The 24,341-nt window shown below is 53.0% G+C and overlaps 10 protein-coding genes across 10 annotated transcripts; 9 read left to right on the top strand and 1 right to left on the bottom strand.

Moving 5' to 3' along the window:
• Positions 1-233: 233 nt before the first annotated feature.
• On the top strand, positions 234-2,111 carry HETIRDRAFT_456021 (uncharacterized protein; the record flags this gene model as incomplete). The annotated part of the gene is made up of 12 exons (XM_009554533.1): positions 234-274; positions 344-356; positions 428-482; positions 550-600; positions 656-802; positions 859-941; positions 1,004-1,065; positions 1,128-1,152; positions 1,207-1,266; positions 1,330-1,490; positions 1,732-1,972; positions 2,046-2,111. The coding sequence occupies 12 exons, from the start codon at positions 234-236 to the stop codon at positions 2,109-2,111; spliced, it is 1,005 nt and encodes a 334-aa protein (XP_009552828.1).
• Positions 2,112-2,726: 615 nt separating this feature from the next.
• On the top strand, positions 2,727-5,820 carry aao11 (aryl-alcohol oxidase 11; the record flags this gene model as incomplete). Its single annotated transcript, XM_009554226.1, has 12 exons — positions 2,727-2,856; positions 2,949-3,030; positions 3,173-3,333; positions 3,407-3,513; positions 3,592-3,796; positions 3,870-4,061; positions 4,140-4,549; positions 4,606-4,690; positions 4,767-5,051; positions 5,120-5,184; positions 5,255-5,281; positions 5,344-5,820. The coding sequence occupies 12 exons, from the start codon at positions 2,727-2,729 to the stop codon at positions 5,407-5,409; spliced, it is 1,815 nt and encodes a 604-aa protein (XP_009552521.1). The 3' UTR covers positions 5,410-5,820.
• HETIRDRAFT_423103 (uncharacterized protein) lies at positions 5,700-6,014 on the top strand (the record flags this gene model as incomplete). Its single annotated transcript, XM_009554532.1, has 1 exon — positions 5,700-6,014. One exon carries the CDS (start codon positions 5,700-5,702, stop codon positions 6,012-6,014), a length of 315 nt encoding a protein of 104 aa, XP_009552827.1.
• Positions 6,015-6,740: 726 nt separating this feature from the next.
• On the top strand, positions 6,741-6,905 carry HETIRDRAFT_164453 (uncharacterized protein; the record flags this gene model as incomplete). Its single annotated transcript, XM_009554531.1, has 1 exon — positions 6,741-6,905. The coding sequence occupies one exon, from the start codon at positions 6,741-6,743 to the stop codon at positions 6,903-6,905; it is 165 nt and encodes a 54-aa protein (XP_009552826.1).
• Positions 6,906-7,436: 531 nt separating this feature from the next.
• On the top strand, positions 7,437-9,948 carry aao10 (aryl-alcohol oxidase10; the record flags this gene model as incomplete). The annotated part of the gene is made up of 11 exons (XM_009554530.1): positions 7,437-7,560; positions 7,642-7,723; positions 7,815-7,975; positions 8,044-8,150; positions 8,203-8,404; positions 8,464-8,649; positions 8,715-9,127; positions 9,186-9,270; positions 9,325-9,609; positions 9,667-9,731; positions 9,883-9,948. 11 exons carry the CDS (start codon positions 7,437-7,439, stop codon positions 9,946-9,948), a joined length of 1,776 nt encoding a protein of 591 aa, XP_009552825.1.
• Positions 9,949-10,654: 706 nt separating this feature from the next.
• On the bottom strand, positions 10,655-11,401 carry HETIRDRAFT_243615 (uncharacterized protein; the record flags this gene model as incomplete). The annotated part of the gene is made up of 4 exons (XM_009554529.1): positions 10,655-10,706; positions 10,776-10,966; positions 11,168-11,294; positions 11,358-11,401. Coding segments are annotated over 4 exons (414 nt in total), but the record flags the coding sequence as incomplete, so codon positions are not given.
• A 570-nt stretch (positions 11,402-11,971) lies between these two features.
• HETIRDRAFT_482134 (uncharacterized protein) lies at positions 11,972-14,867 on the top strand (the record flags this gene model as incomplete). Its single annotated transcript, XM_009554528.1, has 8 exons — positions 11,972-12,104; positions 12,156-12,707; positions 12,768-13,215; positions 13,272-13,487; positions 13,546-13,749; positions 13,806-13,889; positions 13,946-14,074; positions 14,136-14,867. 8 exons carry the CDS (start codon positions 11,972-11,974, stop codon positions 14,761-14,763), a joined length of 2,394 nt encoding a protein of 797 aa, XP_009552823.1. The 3' UTR covers positions 14,764-14,867.
• A 242-nt stretch (positions 14,868-15,109) lies between these two features.
• On the top strand, positions 15,110-17,368 carry HETIRDRAFT_330876 (uncharacterized protein; the record flags this gene model as incomplete). Its single annotated transcript, XM_009554527.1, has 6 exons — positions 15,110-15,281; positions 15,330-15,401; positions 15,460-15,668; positions 15,723-16,275; positions 16,633-16,845; positions 16,995-17,368. Coding segments are annotated over 6 exons (1,593 nt in total), but the record flags the coding sequence as incomplete, so codon positions are not given.
• A 1,519-nt stretch (positions 17,369-18,887) lies between these two features.
• On the top strand, positions 18,888-20,148 carry HETIRDRAFT_482132 (uncharacterized protein; the record flags this gene model as incomplete). Its single annotated transcript, XM_009554526.1, has 3 exons — positions 18,888-19,197; positions 19,275-19,471; positions 19,525-20,148. The coding sequence occupies exons 1-3, from the start codon at positions 18,951-18,953 to the stop codon at positions 20,146-20,148; spliced, it is 1,068 nt and encodes a 355-aa protein (XP_009552821.1). The 5' UTR covers positions 18,888-18,950.
• A 2,370-nt stretch (positions 20,149-22,518) lies between these two features.
• Positions 22,519-24,045, top strand: nor2 (NADP-dependent oxidoreductase 2; the record flags this gene model as incomplete). The annotated part of the gene is made up of 10 exons (XM_009554525.1): positions 22,519-22,567; positions 22,620-22,780; positions 22,835-22,857; positions 22,911-22,993; positions 23,048-23,149; positions 23,203-23,249; positions 23,307-23,512; positions 23,568-23,640; positions 23,704-23,754; positions 23,797-24,045. 10 exons carry the CDS (start codon positions 22,519-22,521, stop codon positions 24,043-24,045), a joined length of 1,044 nt encoding a protein of 347 aa, XP_009552820.1.
• Positions 24,046-24,341: the final 296 nt, after the last annotated feature.

Raw genomic sequence — 24,341 nt, 5'->3', positions numbered from 1 at the left:
CTGCAGATCCGGTGGGCGCTTGTCCCTGGCGCAGTTGCAGTGGCGATTACGACTGATCATGCATCATGTGCTAAGCTTCATTGACATGCCCCGTCGCCACCGCACGCAGAACGCGTCTGCATCACAAATGATGTGCGTGAACAGCTCCAAACTATATAGCCGTCTCTGCGCTTTCCCTCTTTGCGTTTCACCGCGACTTGTGTCCAGGCCACGACTGTGAAGAGAAAACGATCATGGCGCCTTTGCCTGGTGTGCCCGCCGATATCGCCCTCGTGTACGTGTTTGCTCCTTTTGTTTGAGCGTCTGCGTCTGCGTTGCTGACCACGTTGCGCATTGGCAATAGACAAGGCCCTTTGGTCCGTCGCAGACACCGTCTCGAGCTTCGTTGACACTGACTGCGGGCAATCTTGTCTTGTCTGACTTACAGCTTCTGGGATATCTGTTCGGATATGGTCTATTTGGGGTCTTGGTAGTGCAGATGTGTATGCCGCCTGTCGCGCTTTTTTTTCTGACACGTCGTTGATGGTATTTTCGTCACGCATCGCTTAGATTTCTATCATCTGAACTTCCCCAAGGACGATCGGTGGATAAAGATCTTCGGTATGCTCCTGGACTGATGTGCAGTGCCCCGCCATTGACATCGCTGTTCGCTCAGTGTGGATCGTGTTCTCGGCCGAGATCTTGTCGTCCGTGTTCAGCACTATCGCAGCATGGCAAGGCCTCGCTGCGGGATGGGGCGACCTCGACTCCTTGGCCGCACCGACTTGGTCGTTCACGACGCTTCCTCCGATCTGTGGATTCAGTGCGTCCCATCTCTATTCCACCTGTGTCCGATTCTCAATGATCAACGAAACGCAGTCTCGTCGTGTGTCCAGATTTTCTTCTGCTGGAGGATATCTGTTCTGGGAAAGAGTCGTATCCTGCCCTTATTCATCGCCGTCGTGAGTGAACCTTGTCCAGTAGCACTTGCTAGAGTTCGCGCGTATCCTGACGTTCCTCCCAGATCTCCATCCTCTCATGGGCGATGGCGTTCTATTGCGGCATCAAGGCAAGAACGCCAGTTCTGTGTCTTTGATTGATTGCCAATCCCTCTGATCGTTCCAGTTCTCCTTGATCGGTAACTTCAGCAAAATCAACGAGCTCGATCCCGAAGTCACGGCAAGTTCTTCGAGTGATTTATCTGCACCATCGCTCATTGTCGTTTAGGTGTGGCTTACTGGCAGCGCCGTCTGCGACGTGATGATTGCCGTCGTCATGGTCCGATTCGTGAGTACTTCTGATGTCTGCACGCGCGTGATCCCAACTCACGTTTTTTGTAAACTACGCCAGCTCATTCGCGCCAGCTCATCCTCGCACTGGATGGAGACGAAGGACATGCTTAACAAGCTGATCAAGCTCACGGTCGAGACGGGCATGATCACGGCGTTCGGGGCGACTATCGAGCTGATCTTCTTCTGGGTCTTCCATCACAATAACATCCACTTCATCCTGTGAGTGCGCACGTCCGCTCGCCCAAATCGGCCGGATCGCTGATCGCTCCCACATTCGTGCGCTCTTGCGTCTTCGGTCTGGACTGATAGCTTCTTGATGCTCGCGAAACTGTGAGTACACACACGCTTGATGGCATCATGCGATAGCGTTATGTGCCTGCCCTGTGTGCCTCTCTGACCGACCTGTTTTGCTCCCGCCGATAAAAAAACCGCGCACGCATACACGCGCGTTCACACACAGGTACTCGAACACGATTCTGGCCACGCTGAACGCGCGCGCGGTGTTCAAGAGCGGCTCGTCGGTCTCGAGCGGCTCGGCGCAAGGGCGGAGCGTCGCGCTGTGGGAGGACTCGGGCACGTCGTTTAACTTCACGACGGGCAGGTCCGGCACGGCCACGGCGCCGAGCGTGAAGGTCATGACGACGCGCCGGATGACGGACGAGAATGGGAACGACATGCAGATGGTCGTGCTGCCGCAGTCTGTGAGTGTTGCGCCTGTCTGTTCCGGAGATCCTTTGGTGGCCCGTGCTGTTGCTAAAAAATTGACTTCAACAGGAGACGTCGCAGATTGATGACGAGACGATACGCGACTCGAAGAAGCAGGTTGACAGTGTCGATTAATGTTGGACGGTGGACGCGGACGGTGGAACGGTGTATGTTCGGCATGTGGATCGGTCTATTTTTGGTATCTATGTTTTGCTGACGCGAGTCAGGCTATTTATTGCGCTTGCTCTTGTCGTGTATGCTCTCCTTGTACAATCTCACATGGTTTGAGGCCGGGACCAAAAAATAGAGGGGCTGTGCATGGTTGTATGTCATGCCGCAGGTAAATTTTCCACCCCTGGAATCAATCGAGACACACATCAGTGCCGCGACTCTGTCAGCAGTCAGCAGGGTGCATTGCCACCGCTGAGCAGCTCTATGGCCGACGATAGCCCTGCGAGGCACCTGTGAAGCCCTCGACCCACTCGCACCTGCTCTCACGTCCGTCGCTAGGTGGGTGTACCTGCTGTCGCCTCCTTGTAACACCCTGCGCTCAGAATGGGCTTATGGAGGGGTCATCTTTGTACGCTGACTCTCTGTCACCACCCACGCCCGAGCCTGCTTCTCCGTGATGGCCGCGTCCCGAGGGCCCATATTTAGCTTCGCGCACGGCGCAGGTCCATAACATACCGCACACGACCACGTCCCCTCTTCTTCGACCGACCGACCGACCGACTGTTCGCGTCTTCGAAGATGTCTCTCCTACCCGCGCGGCTCGCGACCCTGGCTCTCGTTCTCCTCGCGGCGACTGGGGCGTCGGGCAAGGTGTTCGATGACCCCACGCACGTGCTTCGGAACGAGTACGACTTTGTCGTCATCGGGGGTACGCGTCCTCTATCGCCGCGCTTACGCCTGCCCTTTGTTCTTCCAATCCGAGTACTGAGACTTCTTCGTCTGATCCTCGTGCTACTGTAGGTGGCACCGCAGGAAACGTAGTCGCCAACCGACTGACCGAGGACAAATCCGTCCGCGTCCTCGTCATCGAAGCCGGGCCGTCGTAAGTCCTCACCTTATCCCGGACCGAGCTGCGCTCTTTTTGGCGGTGGCTGTTCGTGTGCGCCTAGTGCAGACAACGACGCTGACGCTCCGATTGATGTGGCGCGCGATCGGCGCTCCAATTTTATTTTATTTTATTGCAGGAATGAAGGTGTCGAGGACTCGATCGTCCCGTTCTTCTGCACGCAGTTCTACCCCGCGAGTCAGTGGACGTGGAACTACACCACCGTGCCGCAGGTCGGGCTGAACAACCGCACCGTGCCGTATCCGAGAGGACGCTTGCTCGGCGGCAGCAGCTCCGTCAGTGAGTGCCTTTGCCGCGCGGCCGTCGACGTTCGGCGCTCTACGGCATCCCGGCTGAATTTTGCGGGTTTCAGATTTCATGGTGTATACCCGCGGGTCGGACGACGACTGGAATCGGTATGCTAATGTCACAGGCGATCACGGCTGGTCGTGGAACGCGCTCCAGAAGTACTTTAAAAAGGTGCGCGCGCGTCGCTCAGACTTGCTCTCTCAGACAGACCGGGTCTTGATCTGGGCCTTGCGCTGACCCTCCTGCTAGAGTGAGCACTTCGTCGAGCCGGCGGACCATCACAATATCACCGGGCAGTTCGACCCTGCGTTCCACGGCTTTTCTGGGCCTTTGAAGGTCAGTTTGCCTGGGTTCCCGCAGACGATCGACGATAGGGTCGTACAGACCACGAAAGAGCTAGCCTCGGAGTATCCGTTCAGGGAGGACGTCAACTCTGGGGAGACGCTTGGAGTTGGTACGACGCGTGTTTCTTTTTTTCTTCCGCGGATGTGTTGGGTGCTCATTGGAGTTGATTTTTTCTCGCGCAGGCTGGACGCAGACGACTATTTCAGGGAACAAGCGGAGTAGCTCGGCCACCGCGTACCTCGCACCGCGCTACGTGAGCCGCCACAATCTCGATGTCTTGATCGAGTCACACGTCACAAGGATCATCGCGGCGGACAAAACAAGCCACGGCTCTGTGTCCTTCGAGACTGTAGAATTCGCAAAGAGCAGCACAGGTGAGGATGCCGGCTTCGTGGTGCTGGTGTTCCCCGAGAGCGCTGAACCGTTCGATGATTTTTCGTTGCTATCGATAGGGAAGCGGTACCGCGTCTCGGCCAAGAAAGAAGTCATCATGTCTGCGGGCGCCATCAACACGCCGCAGCTTCTGATGCTCTCTGGCTTGGGCGACCCCGCGACGCTGAAGAAATTCGGGATCAAGGCGCTCGTAGATCTTCCCGACGTTGGGCAGAACTTGCAGGACCACACGCTGCTCCCGAACCAGTTTGAGGTCAACTCGACGAGGACCTTCGAGACCTTCGAGCGAAACACGACATTGTTCGGGGACATCATGTCGCAGTACAATACTACTGGGACCGGGCCCTTCGTCGACGGACTGGCCAATTTGATCGGCTGGCTTCGCATCCCGGACAACTCTTCGATATTCCAGAATTACTCGGACCCCACCGCGGGGCCGAACTCGGCGCACTATGAGGTCATTTTTTCGGTGAGTGTGGGATTGGAGACGCGCGAAGACCCGCTCGGGCTCACGGGGCGTGTAAGAACGGATTTGCGGGATTCACGGTGCCCATCCCGGCCACGGGGAACTACATGAGCATATTGACGAACTTGGCAACGCCGGCGTCTCGTGAGTGTCCGCAGCTTGCGACACTTCCTGATCCGCCTTGATGTGCTGAACGATGCCGAACCGCGGCGACCCACAGGCGGAAGCGTCTCCCTAAACTCGAGCGACCCGTTCGACTTCCCGCTCATCGACCCCGCCTTCCTGAAGCACCCGGTCGACGCCTTCGTCGCGGTGGAGGCGATCAAGTCCGCGCGGCGGTTCCTGGCAGCGCCGGCGTGGAAGGACTACGTGATCGGGCAGTTCGGCGTGGGCGGGCTGGCGAAGACTGACGCGGAGATCGAGGAGTTCGCGCGGAACCAGACGTCGACCGTGTTTCATCCCGTCGGGACGGCGAGCATGTCGGCCGTGGACTCGAAATCTGGAGGTGCGTGCCTCGATTTCTCGATTTTATTCTTAGCGGTGCGCTGAACAGGACTGTTGATCTATCTACAGTGGTGAACCCTGATTTGAGGGTGAAGAACACGAAAGGTCTACGTATCATCGACGCGTCCGTGATCGTGAGTGTCCTTTTCTTTCAACGCATGTTGTTTGTTAGTCGAGGGCTCACTTTCCATTCAATTTCTCTAGCCGTACATTCCTGCGGCTCATACTCAGGTACGTGGCAGTCGCCCGGCGACGACGCCTTCGACGAGCTGACTCCTATTTTGAATTGATAGGCGGCTGTGTATGCTTTCGCGGAACGAGGGGCAGACCTCATCAAAGCCGCATGGGGTCTGCACTGAACCGGTTTTGCCTGTTATTCGTGCTTTTCTCTCTCTGTCTCTCATTGTTCCGGGTATCATACGACGTGACGCACTGGAGATGCATTCCATCTTCATAATACACTAATCACATGCTTCGAAGACGCGTCTTTTTTAACAGATCATCTCATCGCCATGGTTTGGAGCATGATGCAGACCTTTTGTAAGAACCAGATGTAAAGGCACTAAGAGACGTACGGAACGATGAGAGCGCCCGACCTGTGCTGATCGTTGTAGAGTCTAGACAGCGCTCTGGAGATGACAACGGGTTGATGGGCCGGCACTGTTGCACTGTCAGAGAAAAATGCATAGTCGTAGGTGGCATCGCATTTCAAGTCTGTGTCAGTCGAGGAAACAATGGAGCAGGATATCAAGGTCACGTTTACAAATTTGATTTCCGTCTTGAAGTCGCATGGATTTCCAGATCGAGATTCGCCTCCGACGCATCGGACGCATTCCGTTTGCTCAGCGCTCAGCGCTCAGCCGCCGGCTCACTTCATAACCTCCCATTTTTCTTCTCAACTCACCCAACAGCGTTCAGTTGTTCCGCAATGCATACCACTGCCTCCTCACACTCACACACATGATCTGATTGGGATCGACAGCAAGACTTGAACCTTACGGACGGCATCACAGGAACAACTCGGCTCGGACCTTTGAAAACGTCGAACGAGCATTTTGCCAGCTGCAGATATAAGGCTCCATACCTCTCTACGTGTTTCCGATTCCGTGTCCAAGGGATAATCAATGCGAAGGATGATCGATGATCCGGGAAGCGGAAAGGTGGCGTCTGTCTTGGGGCAGCGCATGGACTTGCACGGTACCACTTACGCGCGCTCGTTCCTCATCGGTGTTACTGCTTCTCCTTCGCGGGTGTCCGGACCACCTCCACACGCTCAGCCACTGGTTCTGTTCTTGCGTTAGATTAGGAACCACGGTGTCAATGCAGTGACAGTTGGTAAGGATATGACCACTGCTCGATGACGTCTTCGAGCTGCTACCATTGAGTTGACTGAGGAGGTTTGTGTCCAACAGCGCATCAGCATGGTACTCAAGTGTGCAAGTGTACTTATCTAGGTGACGTTTTCACCGGTGCATCAATGGAACTGCATTCGCGGCAATCATTCGGCCTGCCGGTCACCCAGGCGCGCTCACTCCATCCCTTTCCATGCAGTCGCCTTAGCTCAACACTGTCCTCCCAATGGGTTGTCAACCACCTTATCTCACTCCGCAGTCTTCTGCACCCGCAACAGCGCACATGAAGCTTTTCAATGTACGCACCTCGCCTTGAGCTCCTCTTCTGTTCTTCGAAAATGTCTTTATCGAGGGCCGGAATTACCTTGAATGTTGCCATGACATACGGCAAAGTATTCGATGATCTGACGGACAATACAAGTAGCAAACACAACCTCGTCGGTCGTCAATGTTGTGTACTATACCTCCCTGATAATGTCAAGGGAATGTGGAGCCATGGGTAAAGGTGAGTCCATATGTCATTTTCGCGAAACTATCCCTGATAATTCAGGGCTGCTCTGCATGTGCTTGCTGTTCTCCTTGTGTCACAGGCGACAGACACTGACAGGCACCCTCGCTAGATTAGGACTGAGGACTATCCACAGACAGGTTCAATGTATCTTCGAGTCACTGCTCTACTAGATCAGGAACAGCAGTGATGAATGCGTCAGTCTAACATCACGCACCAAGAAGTCCTGTTTAGGACTTGGGGACTGCTGAACCTCTCGGACCTCTCAATACCCCATTCCAGATCTCTACCTTTTACAATCTGAGTGGTAGCTCTAATGCGTCAAAATCTCGGTCACGTTTCTAGTCATTTTGGCTTTCGCTCCGGTTGGTGCACCCGCCCTCCATTTCTGTGGTGTTGTTTCACGCCTCGGTCCGAATGGATATGTGTGCTGTGTTGTCTTGCTCACAAGACCTTATAAATAGCATCCAGGCAAACGCGCTCTACACTATTCTCCTTGACCACTTCACCCCTCTGTTCTTCGAACATGTCACTATCTTGGCTCTCAAATGCTTTTCATATCCTCCTCGCAGTAAATGTCGTTTATGGGGAGATATACAACGACCCTGCACACGTTCTGAGCCGCAAGTACGACTTCGTCGTCATCGGAGGTGCGTATCCTACACACGCAAGCCTGCGTGTCAACGTAACGCTGATTATTTACTATGGTTCGAACAATCATGCTATATCAGGCGGTACCGCAGGAAATGTAGTCGCGAACAGGTTGACAGAGGATGCATCAGTTCGTGTGCTCGTCATTGAAGCTGGTCCATCGTAAGTTATCGTCATCCTGGACATCGGTTTTGTATTCATTCGAATACCCTGACTTTGCCGGGATGCCCTGATGCGGGATATCGGCGTGCAGGAACGAAGGCGTCGAACTTTCGATCGTGCCATTCTTCTGCACAGAGCTGGTTCCTGCCACCCCGTGGACCTGGAATTACACGACAGTTCCGCAAGCCGGGTTATACGGACGTACTGTGCCTTATCCTAGGGGGCGGCTTTTGGGCGGAAGTAGCTCTATCAGTAAGTAATTATGGTTGTCGTCGCTGGCCATCCTGCGTTTACCGCTCTATCTGAACTTCTCTGCCTAGATTATATGGTATATATTCGTGGATCCGACAATGACTGGGATCGCTACGCCGAGATCACAGGCGATCAAGGCTGGTCATGGGACGCACTTCTGAAATACTTCAAAAAGGTGTGGTTCGGGTCATCTTTACGGAATTCCGACTGACTTTGGTTCAATTCAGAGCGAGCACTTCGTAGCCCCAGCGGATCACCACAACATAACCGGACAATTCGATCCTGCGTTTCATGGCTTTTCGGGACTTCTGAATGTCAGCCTTCCCGGGTTTCCTCAAACGATAGATGACAGAATCGTGCAAACTACGCAAGAGCTGACTGAGTTTCCATTTAATGAAGAGATGAACTCCGGGGCCATGATCGGTATCGGTACGCAGTGCCTCCAATAACGTCAATACCCTCAACTCAGACTACAACGTATTGAATAGGTTGGACGCAGGCCACTATATCTGGGGGTAAACGGGTCAGCTCGGCCACTGCGTACCTCGCACCGCGCTATGTGAACCGCCCGAACCTGGACGTGCTAATCGAGACACAAGTAACTAAGATAGTCGCTGCAGACGCTGATGGACCTGTCTCATTCACATCCGTGGAGTTCGCACAGAGCAGCGCTGGTGAGATATTTGCTTCAGGGAACAAAGTTGCCAGAGGATGCTGATGTGAAAGTATTGTACCGCAGGTGAGCGGTACCGCGTCTCTGCTAAAAAGGAAATCATCCTGTCTGCAGGCGCAATCAATACCCCGCAGCTGCTGATGCTCTCTGGCGTGGGCGATCCTGCGGTGTTGGACAAATTTGGTATAGAGGCGCTCGTTGACTTGCCCGACGTCGGTCAGAACCTGCACGACCACGCGCTACTCTCCAACGAATTCCTCGTCAATTCGACGGCGACATGGGAGACCTTCGAGCGCAATGCGACGCTCTTTGCGGACATTTTTGCAGAATACAATTCTTCTGGAACTGGACCTTTTGTTGACACGCCGGCTGGCAATATGATCGGCTGGCTTCGGTTTCCAGACAATTCATCAATATTCAAGGAGTATCCTGATCCTTCTTCTGGTCCGAACTCGGCACACTATCAGATCCTTTTCACGGTGAGCACAGCAGATTCGCTCATAAATATCGTGCAGCTCATGAAGACGACGCATATAGAACGGGTTTGCTTCATCGGTAGAACCAATTCCTACAACGGGAAATTACATGACATTGTTGACCATCGTCACAAGCCCGGTGTCTCGTGCGTCTAACACTTGATTGCACTCCATGACGATGTATTGATATTGTTTCATAGGAGGGAGTATCAGCCTCAATTCAAGCGATCCTTTTGACTTTCCACTCATCGACCCGGCCTTCCTGACACAACCTCTTGATGCGCTCATCTCTGTGAATGCTGTCAAGGCCGTGAGACGGCTCCTGAACGCTTTAGTCTGGGACGACTACGTTCTCTCACAGTTTGGCCCCGGCGGACTGGCGCATACGGACGAGGAGATTGAGCACTACGTGCGGAATCAGACGGCCACCATCTACCACCCTGTCGGGACCGCTAGCATGTCCGCTGTAGGTGCAAAATCAGGAGGTGCGTAGCTAGCAGCGTTGATGGTTCTTCCCATACTCATTGGCTTGCGTCGTGCAGTCGTGAACCCCGATTTGAGGGTCAAGAATGTCAAAGGTCTACGTGTCATCGACGCGTCCGTGATCGTGAGTTTTTTCGCTGGAATGTGTCGTCTGTTCGATGAGTCTCACTCTTCATCCGTCAACCTCTCTAGCCGTACATCCCCGCGGCCAATACTCAGGCAAGCAGTGTCCTGTCATCGACTAAACTTCCAAACTCACTCCTCTGATTTGCCAGGCGGCTGTATATGCTTTTGCGGAACGAGGAGCGGACCTCATCAAATCCGCATGGGGTCTACACTGACCATCATACGTCATGATGCGTTGACCTATCTCGCAAGCACTAAACCCATTCTCAGTTCCTGCACGCCGTCACTCAATATGTATATCTATCTATGTATACCACAAATTGAATATTGATCATGTCCCTGGTAGTATATCGGATTAGTACACGCGCCTGTCACGCGCGAGAGCGGGGTTCGACTCCCCGCCAGGGAGTATTTTTTTTCCATGCAGAATCCAATGTCATGGCACATACGACCTAGATATATAGATAGGGAAAGACACATTGATCGCAACATGCACTCAGAGTTTGGTAATATGCCACCATCCCATTATCAATGAAAGCTACTCTCTGATCTTCTTGTTCCCTTCTCTGTTTGTACTGCATGTTCATCAGCGTGAGCATCAGCCGCGTCTCCCGCCTCCTTGTCCTTTAGCTTCTTTCGCACAATCTTCACGCCCTTCAAAGCTGTACCTGTTGCCTTTACAGCGCTCCGCCCAAACGCCAGGTCGAGATCGCCCGTTTGAATTGGCGAAGGATTGGTCGAGACGGGGGGCTTAAGGGCTGAAGACGACGGGCGCGGAGGGATGGATCTGGACAAAGGTGTAGACGAAGACGAAGGTCGATTGCGCCCGGTCGAAGACGGATGCGAATTTGTGTGAGGCTGGTGCGCAGGAGGTCTAGGCGGGAGAGCGTGCGAGCGTGGAGGGGGAGGAGGGCGTGTGGGCTGTTCGAGCTGGCGGAGCTTGGCTTCCATAATAGCGATTTTATCCTTGGTTCTCGTTGCACCGCTGAAAGAATCAGTGTTGAAGATCCAGCACTGAAATAAGGTGACTGTCGGGACGTACCCTTCTCGCCCACCTGCGCTCTTCAAGAGACTGAGCGCCGTCGGTCGTCCAGCCTCGTTCAAATTTCGTCTGTAGCCCGAGGCAGAGGATGGCCCGGACGGGTATACTGGTGCTTGGTTGGCGTACGTCACGACAAGCTTGCGTCCGCGGAGGAGCTTGTTATGCGCCGAGGCGAGGGCCTTGTCTGCATCCTGCAGGATAAGTCAAACATGTCAGCGCATGGGCATCACCGCGTGCAGTCAACCCGCAGTCATGCTCGCCCCCGAACCTTCCGGATAGCAGGAAGGTATGGTTGGGGAAGGGGTGTGGTCGTTTGGACGTGTTACGTATGACATAGAAAACCCGGGGTGAGCACGGGCAGGACTAGCGAGGGTTTGCGAGACGAGACTCACGAGTGGTTCAGCGTATTCTACGAAGGCGTAGCCGCGGGGTTTGCCCTTGAGCGGGCCGCTCTTGTGGAAGAGGTAGTCGAGGTTGGAGAGCTTGCCGTATTTCGAGAAGATCTGGATCAGCGCATGCCTTGCAGCGGGGATTCATGTTGAGATGGTTTTTCAGCTGTTGAGAGCGACATTCGGTGCTTACTCGTCGACCGTGTGATGCAGGTTGCCGACGTAGAGCCTGTTTTTGAGGATTTCTCGCGACTGGGGCTGGGAGATGGTTGATGTCGAGGCAGAAGTCAATGCTTCGAGGACGTATGTTGGATAAGACAAATGGCTGGACGATTGGGCGTCATGAGCGATTGTGGGCGTAGACGATGGCGACATTGTGGGGGCAGATTTCAGGGCTGTCTGGGCGACGGTGAGACAAGGTATGCTCGACAAACAGACGTAAACACGGACCCGCTGGCAATTTAAACGTTGGGCCATTTCTATCCCTTCCTTGCGTCGAAGGCTCAAATTTTTGTCTTTCCACTGTGTGCTGGAATTGTTCCAGTGCGAGCAAGCGTCTTCCAATGTTCTCGTTTGACGAGAAATTCGAGATTGGTCGGTGTAGCCTAGTGTAGCCTGTGCCGGCGGCAAGCCTCGGCGAGCCGCCGGTTGCAGTGATCTTATCTTATCTCGAAAACCATTCTGCCTCCACGGTGCTCGAGTCAGCTCAGGGCGCACAGTCCCCGCGGCGGACGTCGTTTCAAGCGCTGCGTTCATAAATACCGACTTTTGTGCAACGGGGACCCCCACATCTTCGAACTCGTAGCCATGTCCCCTCTCGCCGTCCCCGACCGTTCCATCCGTATTTGCGCAGATCGTGGGGGTACCTTCTGCGATGTGCATGCCTCATACCCTGATCCTGAAAATCCAAAGGAGCGCAAGGAGCTCGTGGTCAAACTACGTGGGTGATCTCTTCGCGCGTTGTACGCATCGATCGTTTACCCTTGATCAGTCTCACAGGATCCTGCGAATTACGCTGATGCCCCCACCGAAGGCATCCGCCGTGTTCTCGAGATCGTCACTGGCGAAAAGATCCCGCGAGGCACCAAACTCGACACTTCGAAGATAGGCACGTCCATTGAATGGTCATTTCACCTGTCCTCGCGTACTGACCGATTCGCTCAAGATTATATCCGTCTTTCCACCACCGTTGCTACCAATGCCCTCCTCGAGCGCAAAGGCGAGAAGCACGCCTTGCTCATCACGAAGGGCTTCAAAGATCTCCTCTTGATCGGCAACCAGTCTCGTCCCAAGATCTTCGACCTTAACATTCGCCGCCCTCCGCCTCTGTACTCGACTGTGGTCGAGGTCGATGAGCGCGTCACGCTCGTGGGGTATACAAGCGATCCAAAGTCAGAAGAGCACAAAGTACTCTTCGATAGCGGCGGAAAGGTTGCTAGGGGATATAGAGGGAAAGGCTGGGATGGAGAGGGGGAGGCAGAGGGCCCGGGCGAGGTCGTACAGGGCATCTCAGGGGAGGCTGTTCGTATCTTGCAGAAACCTGGTACGTCTTTAACTCACTCTTATCATATTCTATGCGAAGCTCACGACAAGTATTCTTAAGTGGAGTCTTCGGTACGAGAAGATCTCAAGAAGCTGTATGACTCTGGCTACCGCTCGCTCGCAGTCGTCCTCGCACACTCCTACACATTCCCCGATCATGAAATCCTTCTCGGGAAGATCGCATCGGACATCGGCTTCACGCAGGTATCGCTGTCGTCACAACTACTCCCCATGATCAAGATGGTGCCGCGCGGCGTATCATCCACGGCCGATGCGTATCTCACCCCCATCTTGTGCGCGTACTTGGACGGATTCTTCAAGGGCTTTGACGAGAAGCTGAGGGACGGCAGGTTGCGGAGCCCGAGAGTGGAGTTTATGGGAAGTGATGGTGGACTGGTGGATGCAGATAGGTTCTCAGGGTTGAAGAGCATCCTGAGCGGGCCTGCGGGAGGCGTCGTTGGATATGCGTTGACCAGCTGGGACGAGAAGGTCAAGACGCCTGTGATCGGGTGGGTCACCTTGACCTTCTTTTGTATTATCAAAATCTTATTCAACTCTCTGGTAGACTCGATGTCGGTGGGACATCCACGGATGTGTCGCGATTCGATGGCCGTTACGAGGTGGTGTACGAGACCACGACAGCCGGTGTGACGATCCAGTCTCCTCAGCTTGATATCAATACCGTCGCTGCAGGTGGCGGATCCCGTCTCTTCTTCCGCAATGGTCTATTCGTGGCAGGACCAGAGAGTGCAGGCGCTGAGCCAGGCCCAGCGTGCTACCGGTGAGTGTAAAGCATCTCTGTAGGAACGATATCGGAAAGCTGAAATGTGCGCTTGCAGGAAGGGCGGCCCGCTCGCTGTGACGGACGCGAACTTGATGCTTGGGAGGCTGCTGCCGGACTACTTCCCGAAGATATTCGGGAAGTTGGAGAGGGAGCCATTGGACGTCGAAGCGTCCCGCGTCGCGTTCGAGGAGATCGCGGGCGAGATCAACAAGGGGCTGGGAAGCGAGAGACAATTAGACCTGGACGAAATCGTATACGGGTATGCACGATTCTTGCGTCCGTTTGCACTCATCTCGCTGAGTCTGATCCGCACAGATTTATCAAGGTCGCGAACGAGACTATGGCCCGACCTATTCGCGCGCTCACGGAGGCCAGAGGATACGCAACCTCCAGGCACATGTGCCTATTCCACAGATCTCCCCTAAGGGTTTACTCCTGACCCTTTCCGTCCTTAGATTGGCGAGCTTTGGTGGTGCTGGAGGTCAGCACGCGTGCGAGATTGCACAGCTGTTGGGTATCAAGACGATCCTCATCCACCGGTATAGTTCTATTCTTTCAGCCTACGGACTGGCGCTCGCGGACCGGTGCGTGACACTCATGATGTGGAACCAAATCCGTCTGTGTTAAATCAGATTTGCCCCCTAGCGCGTACGAACTGCAAGAGCCGTCTTCGACATTTTATACCCCCAACAACGTGCCGACCCTCATCTCCCGCCTCGACTCCCTGACGTCCTCCGTCCGCGCCGAGCTGTCCAAACAAGGCTTTGAACCGGACCGCATCAAAATCGAGCGTATGCTCAACATGCGGTTTGACGGCACCGACACGGCCCTCATGGTCCTCCCCGACGCGAGCCTCGGCGAGGCCGGCGGAGAGGGCGTGGCGGAGGACTTCGAGGCCGCGTTCAAGCGGGTGTACAAGAGCGAGTTCGGGTTCCTCCTCGAAACGAAGAGCGTCGTCGTGGACGACGTGAAGGTGCGCGGGATCGGGAAGACGTTCGACTCTCTCGGCCCGTCGGTGTTCGAGGAGATGAAGGAGCTGCGGACGCAGGCGGTGGACCGCGCGCGCGCGTCTTCGGTGTGCTCGACGTATTTTGATAAGGTCGGCCGGGTTCAGGACACGCCCGTGTTTGAGCTGCCGAGGCTGGAGGTGGGGGATCGAGTGGAGGGGCCGGCGATGATTATTGACGATACGCAGACGATAGTCGTCGTTCCGGGGGCGAAGGTGGTCGTCGCAAGGAAGCACTTGGTCGTCACGCTTGGTGCGGAAGATTGAACTCCGAGGGCTGCGTTTTGTGGAGAAACTAGAGACATGTATCATCTAGAGAATAAGACAAAAACTAGTGTATCTCTAAATTTTTGGATGCGTCTTTGCACCTCGTTGGCAGGCCGGTAAGCCGGATGCCTCGGCCGTTGCCGCATCTGCCGAAGACTTGCTCTCCTTTCTGACTTCTTAGCTTAAGTCACTAGTCACTTCCTGCATTACATCTCCCTCTAACTCGCGTCTCGACTTAACTTATCGGTTTATATTCTCTGTATCAAATCTGACCCTGTACCAGCTATGGTGAGTCTTGCCTAATATCAGCAACTCTTAGATATAAACAACTTTCGTTCAGCCCGTTTGCACCGATTGTGGTGGGACAGTGATCGAATATGATGCCGCCGCAGGCAACGGCTTCTGTGTAGCGTGCGGGACGGTCGTGGAGGAGAATACAATTGTGAACGAAGTCACGTTCGGAGAGACGTCGACTGGTGCTGCCATGGTGCAGGGTTCATATGTCGGCCACGGCGCAAGTGAGTGATGTATCGGTTTCTACGTTCAAAGTCTCATGGCTGTCTCAGCACATGCCAGGATCGGAGGACCGTTTGGGAACAGAGGGAACAGTGAGTCGAGGGAGCAGACGATCGAGAACGGTGCGTTGGATCTTAGCTCAGTATGCGAGCCGCGCTAATATGAATGCGTACTGGGCAGCGAACCGCAAGATATTGAGTATCGCTTCTGTACTGCGTCTATCGGAGTCAGTATCTACGGCCGCAAGGCGCTATTATACCCTCGCTGTAGAGCATAAATTTACCAAGGGCCGCAAGAGCCTGAATGTCGTAGCTGTGTGCTTGTACGTCGCCTGTCGAAAGCAAGAGACGCGTAAGTATATGCTCATTGACTTTTCTGACCTCCTCCAGGTATGCTCAATTCCCATGTACACTATCAAATGAGATATATGCTGACATTTGCAGGTCAACGTCTTCGAGCTCGGGCATACCTACCTCCAGTTTGTCCAGGCGCTCGAACTGCGCATCCCCCTGGTGGACCCATCGCACTATATCTCGCGCTTCGCGGCGCTCCTGGAGTTTGGCGACGAGACGCACAAAGTCGCGACCGATGCCGTGAGACTCGTCCAACGCTTCGACCGCGATTGGATGACCAAAGGCCGGAGGCCTGCTGGAATCTGCGGTGCCGCACTGTTCTTGGCCGCGCGAATGAATAATTTCCGTCGCTCCATAGAGGAAATTGTTCAGGTGGTCAAGATTGCCGACACAACATTGAAGAAGCGCTTGGACGAATTCAAGAAAACGCCGAGTGGATTACTGACGCTGACAGATTTCCGGACGGTTTGGTTGGAGGAGGAGATGGATCCTCCAGCATTTCTGAAAGGAAAGGAGGAGGAAGAGCAGAAGGAGGAAGAGGAAGGCAATAAGAGGAAAAGCAAGAAGAAGGGGCAGAAGAGGAAGAGAGTGAGCGAGGGTAAGGATGTGGAAGGGAATTTGGCTCTAGACCGACTGGGGATGGGTGCCCATCTGCCAGTTGCCGGCTCCTCGTACGCTCAACGACCAAGTATCGACCCTTCGTTGCTGAACTCGGGGATTCTTGCCGGTACAATTACAGAACATGACCCTCTTTTCCTGCCCGACCCGACAGAGGAACCAACGCTTGTATCTCACAACCCCAATATTGACCCCGCTCTTCTAGAACATATTTCGCCCTCGCCACCCCCCCTACCTATGCCCTCATATTCTTCGACAAATAGCCAAGGCCCTTCTCCCACTCTCGTTGGAGGCGTTCCCTGCGATGATGCTCATATCCCCTTGATTGACGCGGAAACATCGCCAATTGAGGCGACGGTCAATGAGGGACTTACGGATGAAGTGTCAACGTTCTTGCGCAATGAACAGGGCACATTACTCAATGAGGCTCTGGAGGCGGCGGCCGAACGACGGCACGCGCAGTTCAGCGTCGTGGACGAGCTCCTAGGATTGAACGAGGAGGAGCTCGACGCCTTTCTGCTGAGCGAAGAGGAAGTGCGGATCAAGGAGAGAGTCTGGGTCGAGATGAACAAGGAGTACTTGGAAGCTATCGCGTGTGCGTATCTTTCATCTTGCCATCTTATCATCTCGCGGTGATTGCAGCTCATTTGTTGCGATGCTATAGTGCGAGGCGAGCAGCGGGAGACTGGGGTGTCGGCAAAGAGCAGAAAGGTAAACTTTTGTTATTCTCTTTTTGTTAGGCAGGTCCCGACTCATTCGTACGTGCGCAGCGTCGGAAAACCAATACCAAGCCCCGCGATGCGTCTACGCCGCAGGGTAGCACAGCAGCGGAATCAGTACAAAGTTTGTTGAAGAAGAATGCCAAGTATAGCAAGCGGATCAACTATAATGCCCTCAAAGATCTCTTCGACGGGGACGAGAAGATCGAAGGGCATGGGCTGTACACTATCGATGACTACAAGGAGGGAATAGTCATCGAAGAGGAAGGCGGCGGCGATATAGGGAAGGGTCTCGCTGGCCATCTTGGGGGTGATGACGATGCAGAGGGTGAAGAGGATGTGGGAAGCCAGAAGGGTGATGACTACGGATGGGAAGATACATACGAGCAAGAGGTCTGAACTTGATAATTGCATTCAGCGGCTCTTGAGCTTGAGCGTTGTACAAGTACAATTGCCGGGATCTTCGGGCCGGGACCAGCCACCGCACATTGCCCCCAAATATCCCCAGGGGATATTCGGGGTATATTGGCAATATACCTGGAATATACCTGGAATATACTCGTCAGGGAATATCCCTCAAATATCCCCCAGTCAATCCCAACTGGGAGATGACTCATCCATTTCGACGGTCACCTGATGAGTGCGCGTCGTCGGACAGCGTCGAGATTTCTCTTAAGTGCTCCCTTCGTCTTACTCTCTAGGAGCCTCCAGTGTGCACATATTTTGGTGAGTCTTTCTCCCACTGAAACATGTTTCCATATGCTCTATAGTTCCGGTTTTCTCATATAATCAGATCTAATGCCTGAAAATGCGGGATCAGAGTGCATATATGCGTCCATTTAGGGCGGGCCGGGGTGGGACTGAAGGAGATTGCAAGCACAGCCTACGACGTGTGTGCGGCAAGAATTGTCAGAACGGTGGGTATTGCGGGTGTGAGCGTGAACGTTGGATGGATGAGATCAAGGGTAAGCACAGGCTGAGCTTGGTGGTGTTGGCGTGGGTGCTAGCATCTGTGTTTCTCATGCGCATGGTGGCTCGGATTAGCCTCAGAGTCTGCGGTGCGCGCGCAAGTGCCAATGTCGTCGGGGCAGCAGCAGCAGCAGCAACATCAGTGAGGCCAGTGTTCATCTGGGCTCTCCGTGTCACAGTGCTAACCCCCCGCACGGCAGTACTGACCCCAGCACTACACCGCATTCTTTCCATTCCCCTCGCTCCCTGCACTCGCCAACCTTATCAAGCTGCAACCCTTCCTGGTGACCTTGTCTCTTCCCGCACTGATCTTCTCAGCCTTGACACGCATGCTCACCCCGCTTCTCCGCAGGATGCGCCTCTACGTTGCCGGCACCGATGCACTCGCCAGCGGCTGCGTTTGTGCGCGTGGCGTGCTACCAGATGTGCTCGTGTTCGACAGTGCGGTGCCGCAGCCCGACGCACCCCTCAAAATGTACTCCTCGAATTCGAGGCCACGCGCGGACGCACCGCTCCCGCCACCGCAATAGATTCTTGCGTCAAGGTGCTGGTCGTCCCATCCCTGATGCGCGCCGTGGCTGCTTGCGTATGCGGGGGAACATCTAGCCGGGATTCACACCTCTCGCCTCTTCAAGTATATTTTGTAGATCTTTCAAGCCTTAGAATTGTCGTGTAGCCTTCAATAGCATGTATTAGTTTTATGATTTGTTAATATATTTATTTCTCTATCTATGGAGCGCATATAAAGTGATTGGAATGATATCGAGCTCGAATAAACCCACAATATACTGTGAATATACTCAGTACCCAGGTATATTCACGGTATATTCAAGACATTACCTTGAATCGACCGTGAATATCCCCGGAGGGGAGGTGGGTATATTCGCGGTTGATTCCGGGTATATTGCTAATATACCACAGATATCCCCTGAGGATTATTAGGGACGATGTGCGGTGAGCCCTAAGGAAGTACTCGCCAGTCTCTCGACCTGCGCGTTCGACGTCGCCTACCATGTTGCATGATCTTCCTCCAGAACTGGTGCTTTCTGTTCTTTGGTATCTACCGTTGCAGTCAATTCAGTCTCTTCGTTTGACCTCACGGTATTTGAACGATTTGGTCGAAGCCAACAAAATATCGGTTTATCATGATGCCGCCTTGTATCACAAATTTGTATCATCTTCCAATCCTTCCCTGCATCATATAATTGAGAATCGCTATGGGACACTGTGGAGTGGCGTCGACGAGTGGTCAGATTTCTGTGGGTGCCATCTGTCATCCGGATTTCGCAAGTGATCTTCATGCTTCAGGGGTCTGACAACTGTCTCGCGCATCTAGGTAGACGAAGCTTCCAACTTGAAAGGAACTGGATAGGAAAGGGTGTTTCTGCTGCTAGGGTGTTGTCCGGAGCTGGGAACGATATCTACCGTATCAAAATCGACGAGAAAGAGCGTATCTGCATCACCTCACACCGGCGCGGCGGGATCACTGTGACCAATCTCTTCCCCGATGAAGTTCTCTGGAGTCTACCGACAGTATGTTGATCGCTCCGTCTTTCTCGAGCTGCAGATCTCATTGGACCCATCAGTTCTACGTCCGCCGATGCGCACATTGCGAATACGATAACGGCTTTCTGATCTTCGATCGTCCATGGCAAGCCAAAGAAGTATGGCGCCTTGCCAAGGATTTCAGTCCAGAAGATGTGACCTCCGCTGCGCCAGATCACATGCAGCTTCGGGCGTCCGACTATGCAAGAGGGCGACACCAGGAGCACAACGAGCGCGGACACTTCCGTCCGTGGTCGCTCATCGCTCTCCCAGAGCCCACTTGGGCGTTCCGCTTTGTCTATCCCACGCTGATCACCGCGGGCCTTCGTCATGCGTACCTGTACAACGTGTGTACAAGAGAACTGGTCCAGGTCATCGACGGAATTACGGAGCAAGATATGACGATTCACTATGTCGATCTGAGCTCACGACACGTCTTCATCTGCCATCAAGACGGAGTCCGCATATTCTCGCGAGAGAGTGGGTTGTTGGTCATGGAAATTCAATACGTACACGGAACACGCTACACCCAGGTTGCCCTCCACTTCTCAGAGTTGACTCCGTCTAAGCTCGTGTCGCCTGTTGTCATTGCTTCAGCTCAATTCGAGGTTCCACACCGTTTTGTCACAGATTTTGTTGCAGGTCGATCCTTTCCTTATAACTGATCATACATTCTACTAATACCGATTCTGCGAATAATCGTAGTGCACGTGTCAGCCGATGGGAGGGATCTCGCTGTGTTGTGCGCAACCCACCTCATGCTCATTCAGGGCTTTGAGCGCGTCATCAAAGGCGAGACCTCTTCAGAAGAAGCTACGGCTGTTGTGACGTTTCCAAAGGGCGATGCTCTGTACCATGCCTTCGAACATGGAAGAGTAGCTGTTGCAACCGTATGTCCTCGCGTCCTCATTTCTTCATTGCGTTCAGAACCTTAATGTCATGTCACGCCAGACGGACGGGATGTATCTATTCACCCTCGATGGCTTGTATCACGCTGTTCACGATGGGCCCGCCATGGTCGCTTCACCGTTTCCGGGCCTGTGTGCTTCCTACGTCACGAAGCTTGAGCAGCCTGGATACGACGGCTACCTGAGCTGCCTTCAGCTGACGGACCGTCGCGTATTTTTTACCTGGCATGGCTGCACGCTCCCTCCCAGCTTAGCTACAGGTAATGTATTCAATGGTGACCTGCTAGAGTCAGATATGGACACAGATGACCCAGATGTTGCGGCACGTGCTGACGGTGCGTGCTCCAATTGACATTGTACATCCACGTTGAAAGCTGACGTGGAGATAGAACCTGATATTGTGAAGATGCATGTCGGCTGCATCGACTTGAGTATCATGCCAAGAAACTAGAGAGTGGTTGAGCTTGTCAAGTCAGGCGGGTCTCTTGTAGATGGTATAAGTCATTGAACTAATTTATGCGACGATCTTCGGAGAGTTGGTAAATTCACGACTTAGTATCGCATTATGCGGTTTTGTGCGATGCATGCATTTTTTTCCAAGTCAACTGATCTGTTGTATCAGAGCAGCCCAGATCATACAACAGCCCAGAGCATGTCTGCAATCCGGTGATGAGGTGCAAGCGAAATACCACAAAATGCTCCCTATTCTAATTAACAAGATGTAACAAGCTAACGGCCGAGTTCGAGTTCGATCATCAAGACATGTTTCCCTTTTTCCCGGCCCCCCCTTTGCAAGTTTTGTCTATTTGAAGAACTAGCTCCGAACGTTCTGATCGGTGGAATTGCATGTATCGGCATCTAAGCATCCATACTTACCGGGGTTACTGACAAAAACTTTGTGGCTTCCAATATGCCGAGTGGGACAGGCTCGGACTTCTTCGTGGCGTGATATCCTCTCATAGCAATCAGTGCTCCAAGTATTCTTAGCTTTTCCTGCGAATGCCAAGCACTACGGACATCTCCCCCTCCCCGAGATGACACTCTCAGGCATGAACAAGCATGAACTAGTCTCCGTTGCTGACCAACACAAAAGACAGTCGTTCTGTGTTAAGACATGAACAGGGTTTACACGTCGTTGGTAAGCTGTCAACGTCAGCTACTGTCGCACTGCGTATCGGCCAACCAATCAGTTCTTTTTTTGTTTTTGGAACAAACATTTGTATACCACGCAGCGCTAGCCAGGGGCGGTCGGAACGTAACGGGTGTACAAGTACGCTATACAACGTGACTGCGAATGGCTCATTGAAGGCCCGAGTGCGTTCTCTCATCGGGAGAAAACCCTTTCTTTGTCCGTCTTATCTCGGAGACGGCAGGACAAGGTGTGCGCGACGTAGTCACAGCATAAACCAATCAGCTCATCTGTTATCTGTACTGGTATGTGATGTAGATTTCTGCAGATCGTCCATTATATAGCATACTTACCCAGGATCCTCGTAAAACATGTGCAGATGGCGGTCATGATGCGTAGTAATGCGTCCAATTTCCGGACCCAATCCGATCAAGCGAGTCGAGATCATCTAGGATCATCTGTCTGTTTCAGTCTATTTCCCGTTATCTTTTGACAATGTGCAATGCAATTTTTCGTTTGGCATGACTCAAGAGCTTCACTGGTCTCCATCTGCAAATTTGCAGGCAAGTTTCTTAAGCCGATTGTGCTCAGATCGTTACTGATGCCAACAACAATTGATTTCTGTGTATCAGAATAGGGAGCTTGTTCACGGTTCTTGGAAGCTATGATTTCAAATCCAAAGTACTCCACTGATATCTCCGTCCACTGCTCGTGAGTACTAATAGGTGCTAATACTACTCAGCCACGCTGGGCTACTGCTGGGTTTTGCTGATGTATCAAAGTTTGGCCCAGAAGAACTTGTGACGTTTCTTAACTCTCCCAGCAGCGTTTGCGCGGGCCCTGTCAGTTCCCTGTCTCACCCGTGACCGGCGACTGATTCCATGCTCAATTGCACATGAACATTCCGCCATGTTCGGTCATATCAGTAGGGAAGGCCGGAATCGCTTATAATCGCGTCATGGCGATCTTGGTGGCCCCCATTCCACGCCCCACTCACTATGGCCCCTATCACAAACGGACGAACCCTCTTCAACGAAATCCCAACTGGTGCGCTACTCCCTATATTCACGTTGATCATTGATTGAGTGATTTGTTGCAGGCTACCCGGAGCCAGGGAAGACAACTGTGCACGATGTATCGCAAACGATCGACCTCCAAAATGAGCAACTCAATGGAGGATTCATTGTCAAGACGCTGTTTATCTCTGTCGATCCTTATTTGAGGGGTAGAATGAGGCCTGCGGATGTTCCGAGTTACTTGGTGTGTATTCACGTAGATCACTCTGCGCCAGTATCATTGACCGTACTCTGCTAGCCTGCCTTTCCTCTAGGCCAACCGTGAGCTCGTTACTGCGATGAGATCCTGTCCCATACTGAACTCGTCGCTTTAGAATCGCCAACTACGGAATTGGCGTCATCGTTCGGTCCGAGAACGCTGCGTTGAAAGCGGGCGATCACATCTATGGCCTGTTTCGTACGTCTCTACGAGGTTCACAAAGAAAACGGTCCTGATTCACCTGTCCTGAAGCATTCCAGGAGTATTTCGTAAGAAGCGATCCTTCAACGTACAAAGTTTTGAAGGACGATGGTGTGCCATGGTCGGTTTACCTCGGCGCTGCTGGGATGCCAGGTAAGTTATAGTGGTTGTGCGGATTGACTGTAATCCCTAACTCTCTTTCGTAGGACTCACTGCTTACACCGGATGGAAGGAATTTTCGCACGCCAAACAGGTGTGTTCTGGTTACTTTTCTACATGGGTTTTCATACGATGTAACAATTCTCCTCAGGGTGAAACGATATTCATCTCTACTGCTGCAGGTCCTGTCGGGAGCTTCGTGATCCAGCTCGCCAAATTAGAAGGTCTCAAAGTGATCGCTTCAGCTGGCTCCGATGAGAAGGTTGAGTTTGCACGTTCGCTTGGCGCGGATGTTGCCTTCAACTACAAGACAGAGAGTACAGAAGAGGTTCTCAAGCGTGAGGGCGGAATCGACATGTATGAATCTGTGTCTGCTGAACTATTGAAAGCGCTGAAATTTATTCGCCGTTAGCTATTGGGATCATGTTGGTGGAGAGACGCTCGATCTTGCTCTGGCGTATGCGAACAGGCGCGCTCGCTTCATCGTAAGGCATCCTAATATTCAGCACTTGCGCGGACGCTCAAATCCTACTTATCCTGGCATCCAGGAATGCGGCATGATCACAGAATACAATGGGCCCAACGCTTACAATGCTCGAGTGAGTGTTTCAAGGCATAGCTCATATATTACCCTTACTAAGTCACAATCCGAGCAGAACCTCGGCGCAATCGTGACCAAAGAGATCAGCATCAACGGGTTCCTCATAACACACCGAGGCGCAACGTATCGGGATCAATTCTATAAAGAGGTGCCGAAGCTCATCCAGGAGGGCAAGATCAAGTACAAGGAAGATATAACGCGCGGTCTAGAGAATGCAGGTCAAGCACTGCTTGATCAACAACAAGGGAAAAACTTTGGAAAAACAGTCATCCTTGTGGCGAGTGAGTGAGCCAGGACCAAGGATATTCAGAAGACGCAATGCATACATGTAAAACAATTATTCAAGTCAGCGACTTATGTATTTTTCAGTGGTATTCTCTTTCGGGCAGCATCGAATTGAAGTCGTTGTTTCGATGCGATCATTTTGTTCAATCAAGCTCTCTCCTAAATGTGTGCACTCTACCGCAGATATACCCTGGGTTATTACAGTGTTTGAGGTGATCAACAGGATTAATCCCAGCCAACATGAGCGCAAGGTAGACCTGTATTACTGCGCGAATATCAGTAGCATGGATAGTTGACCTT

Source organism: Heterobasidion irregulare (assembly GCF_000320585.1).
Source record: "Heterobasidion irregulare TC 32-1 unplaced genomic scaffold scaffold_13, whole genome shotgun sequence".
NCBI classification, from domain to species: Eukaryota; Fungi; Basidiomycota; class Agaricomycetes; order Russulales; family Bondarzewiaceae; genus Heterobasidion; species Heterobasidion irregulare.
The sequence above is the reverse complement of the archived record's forward strand: the minus strand, read 5'-3'. Positions and strand labels throughout refer to the sequence as shown.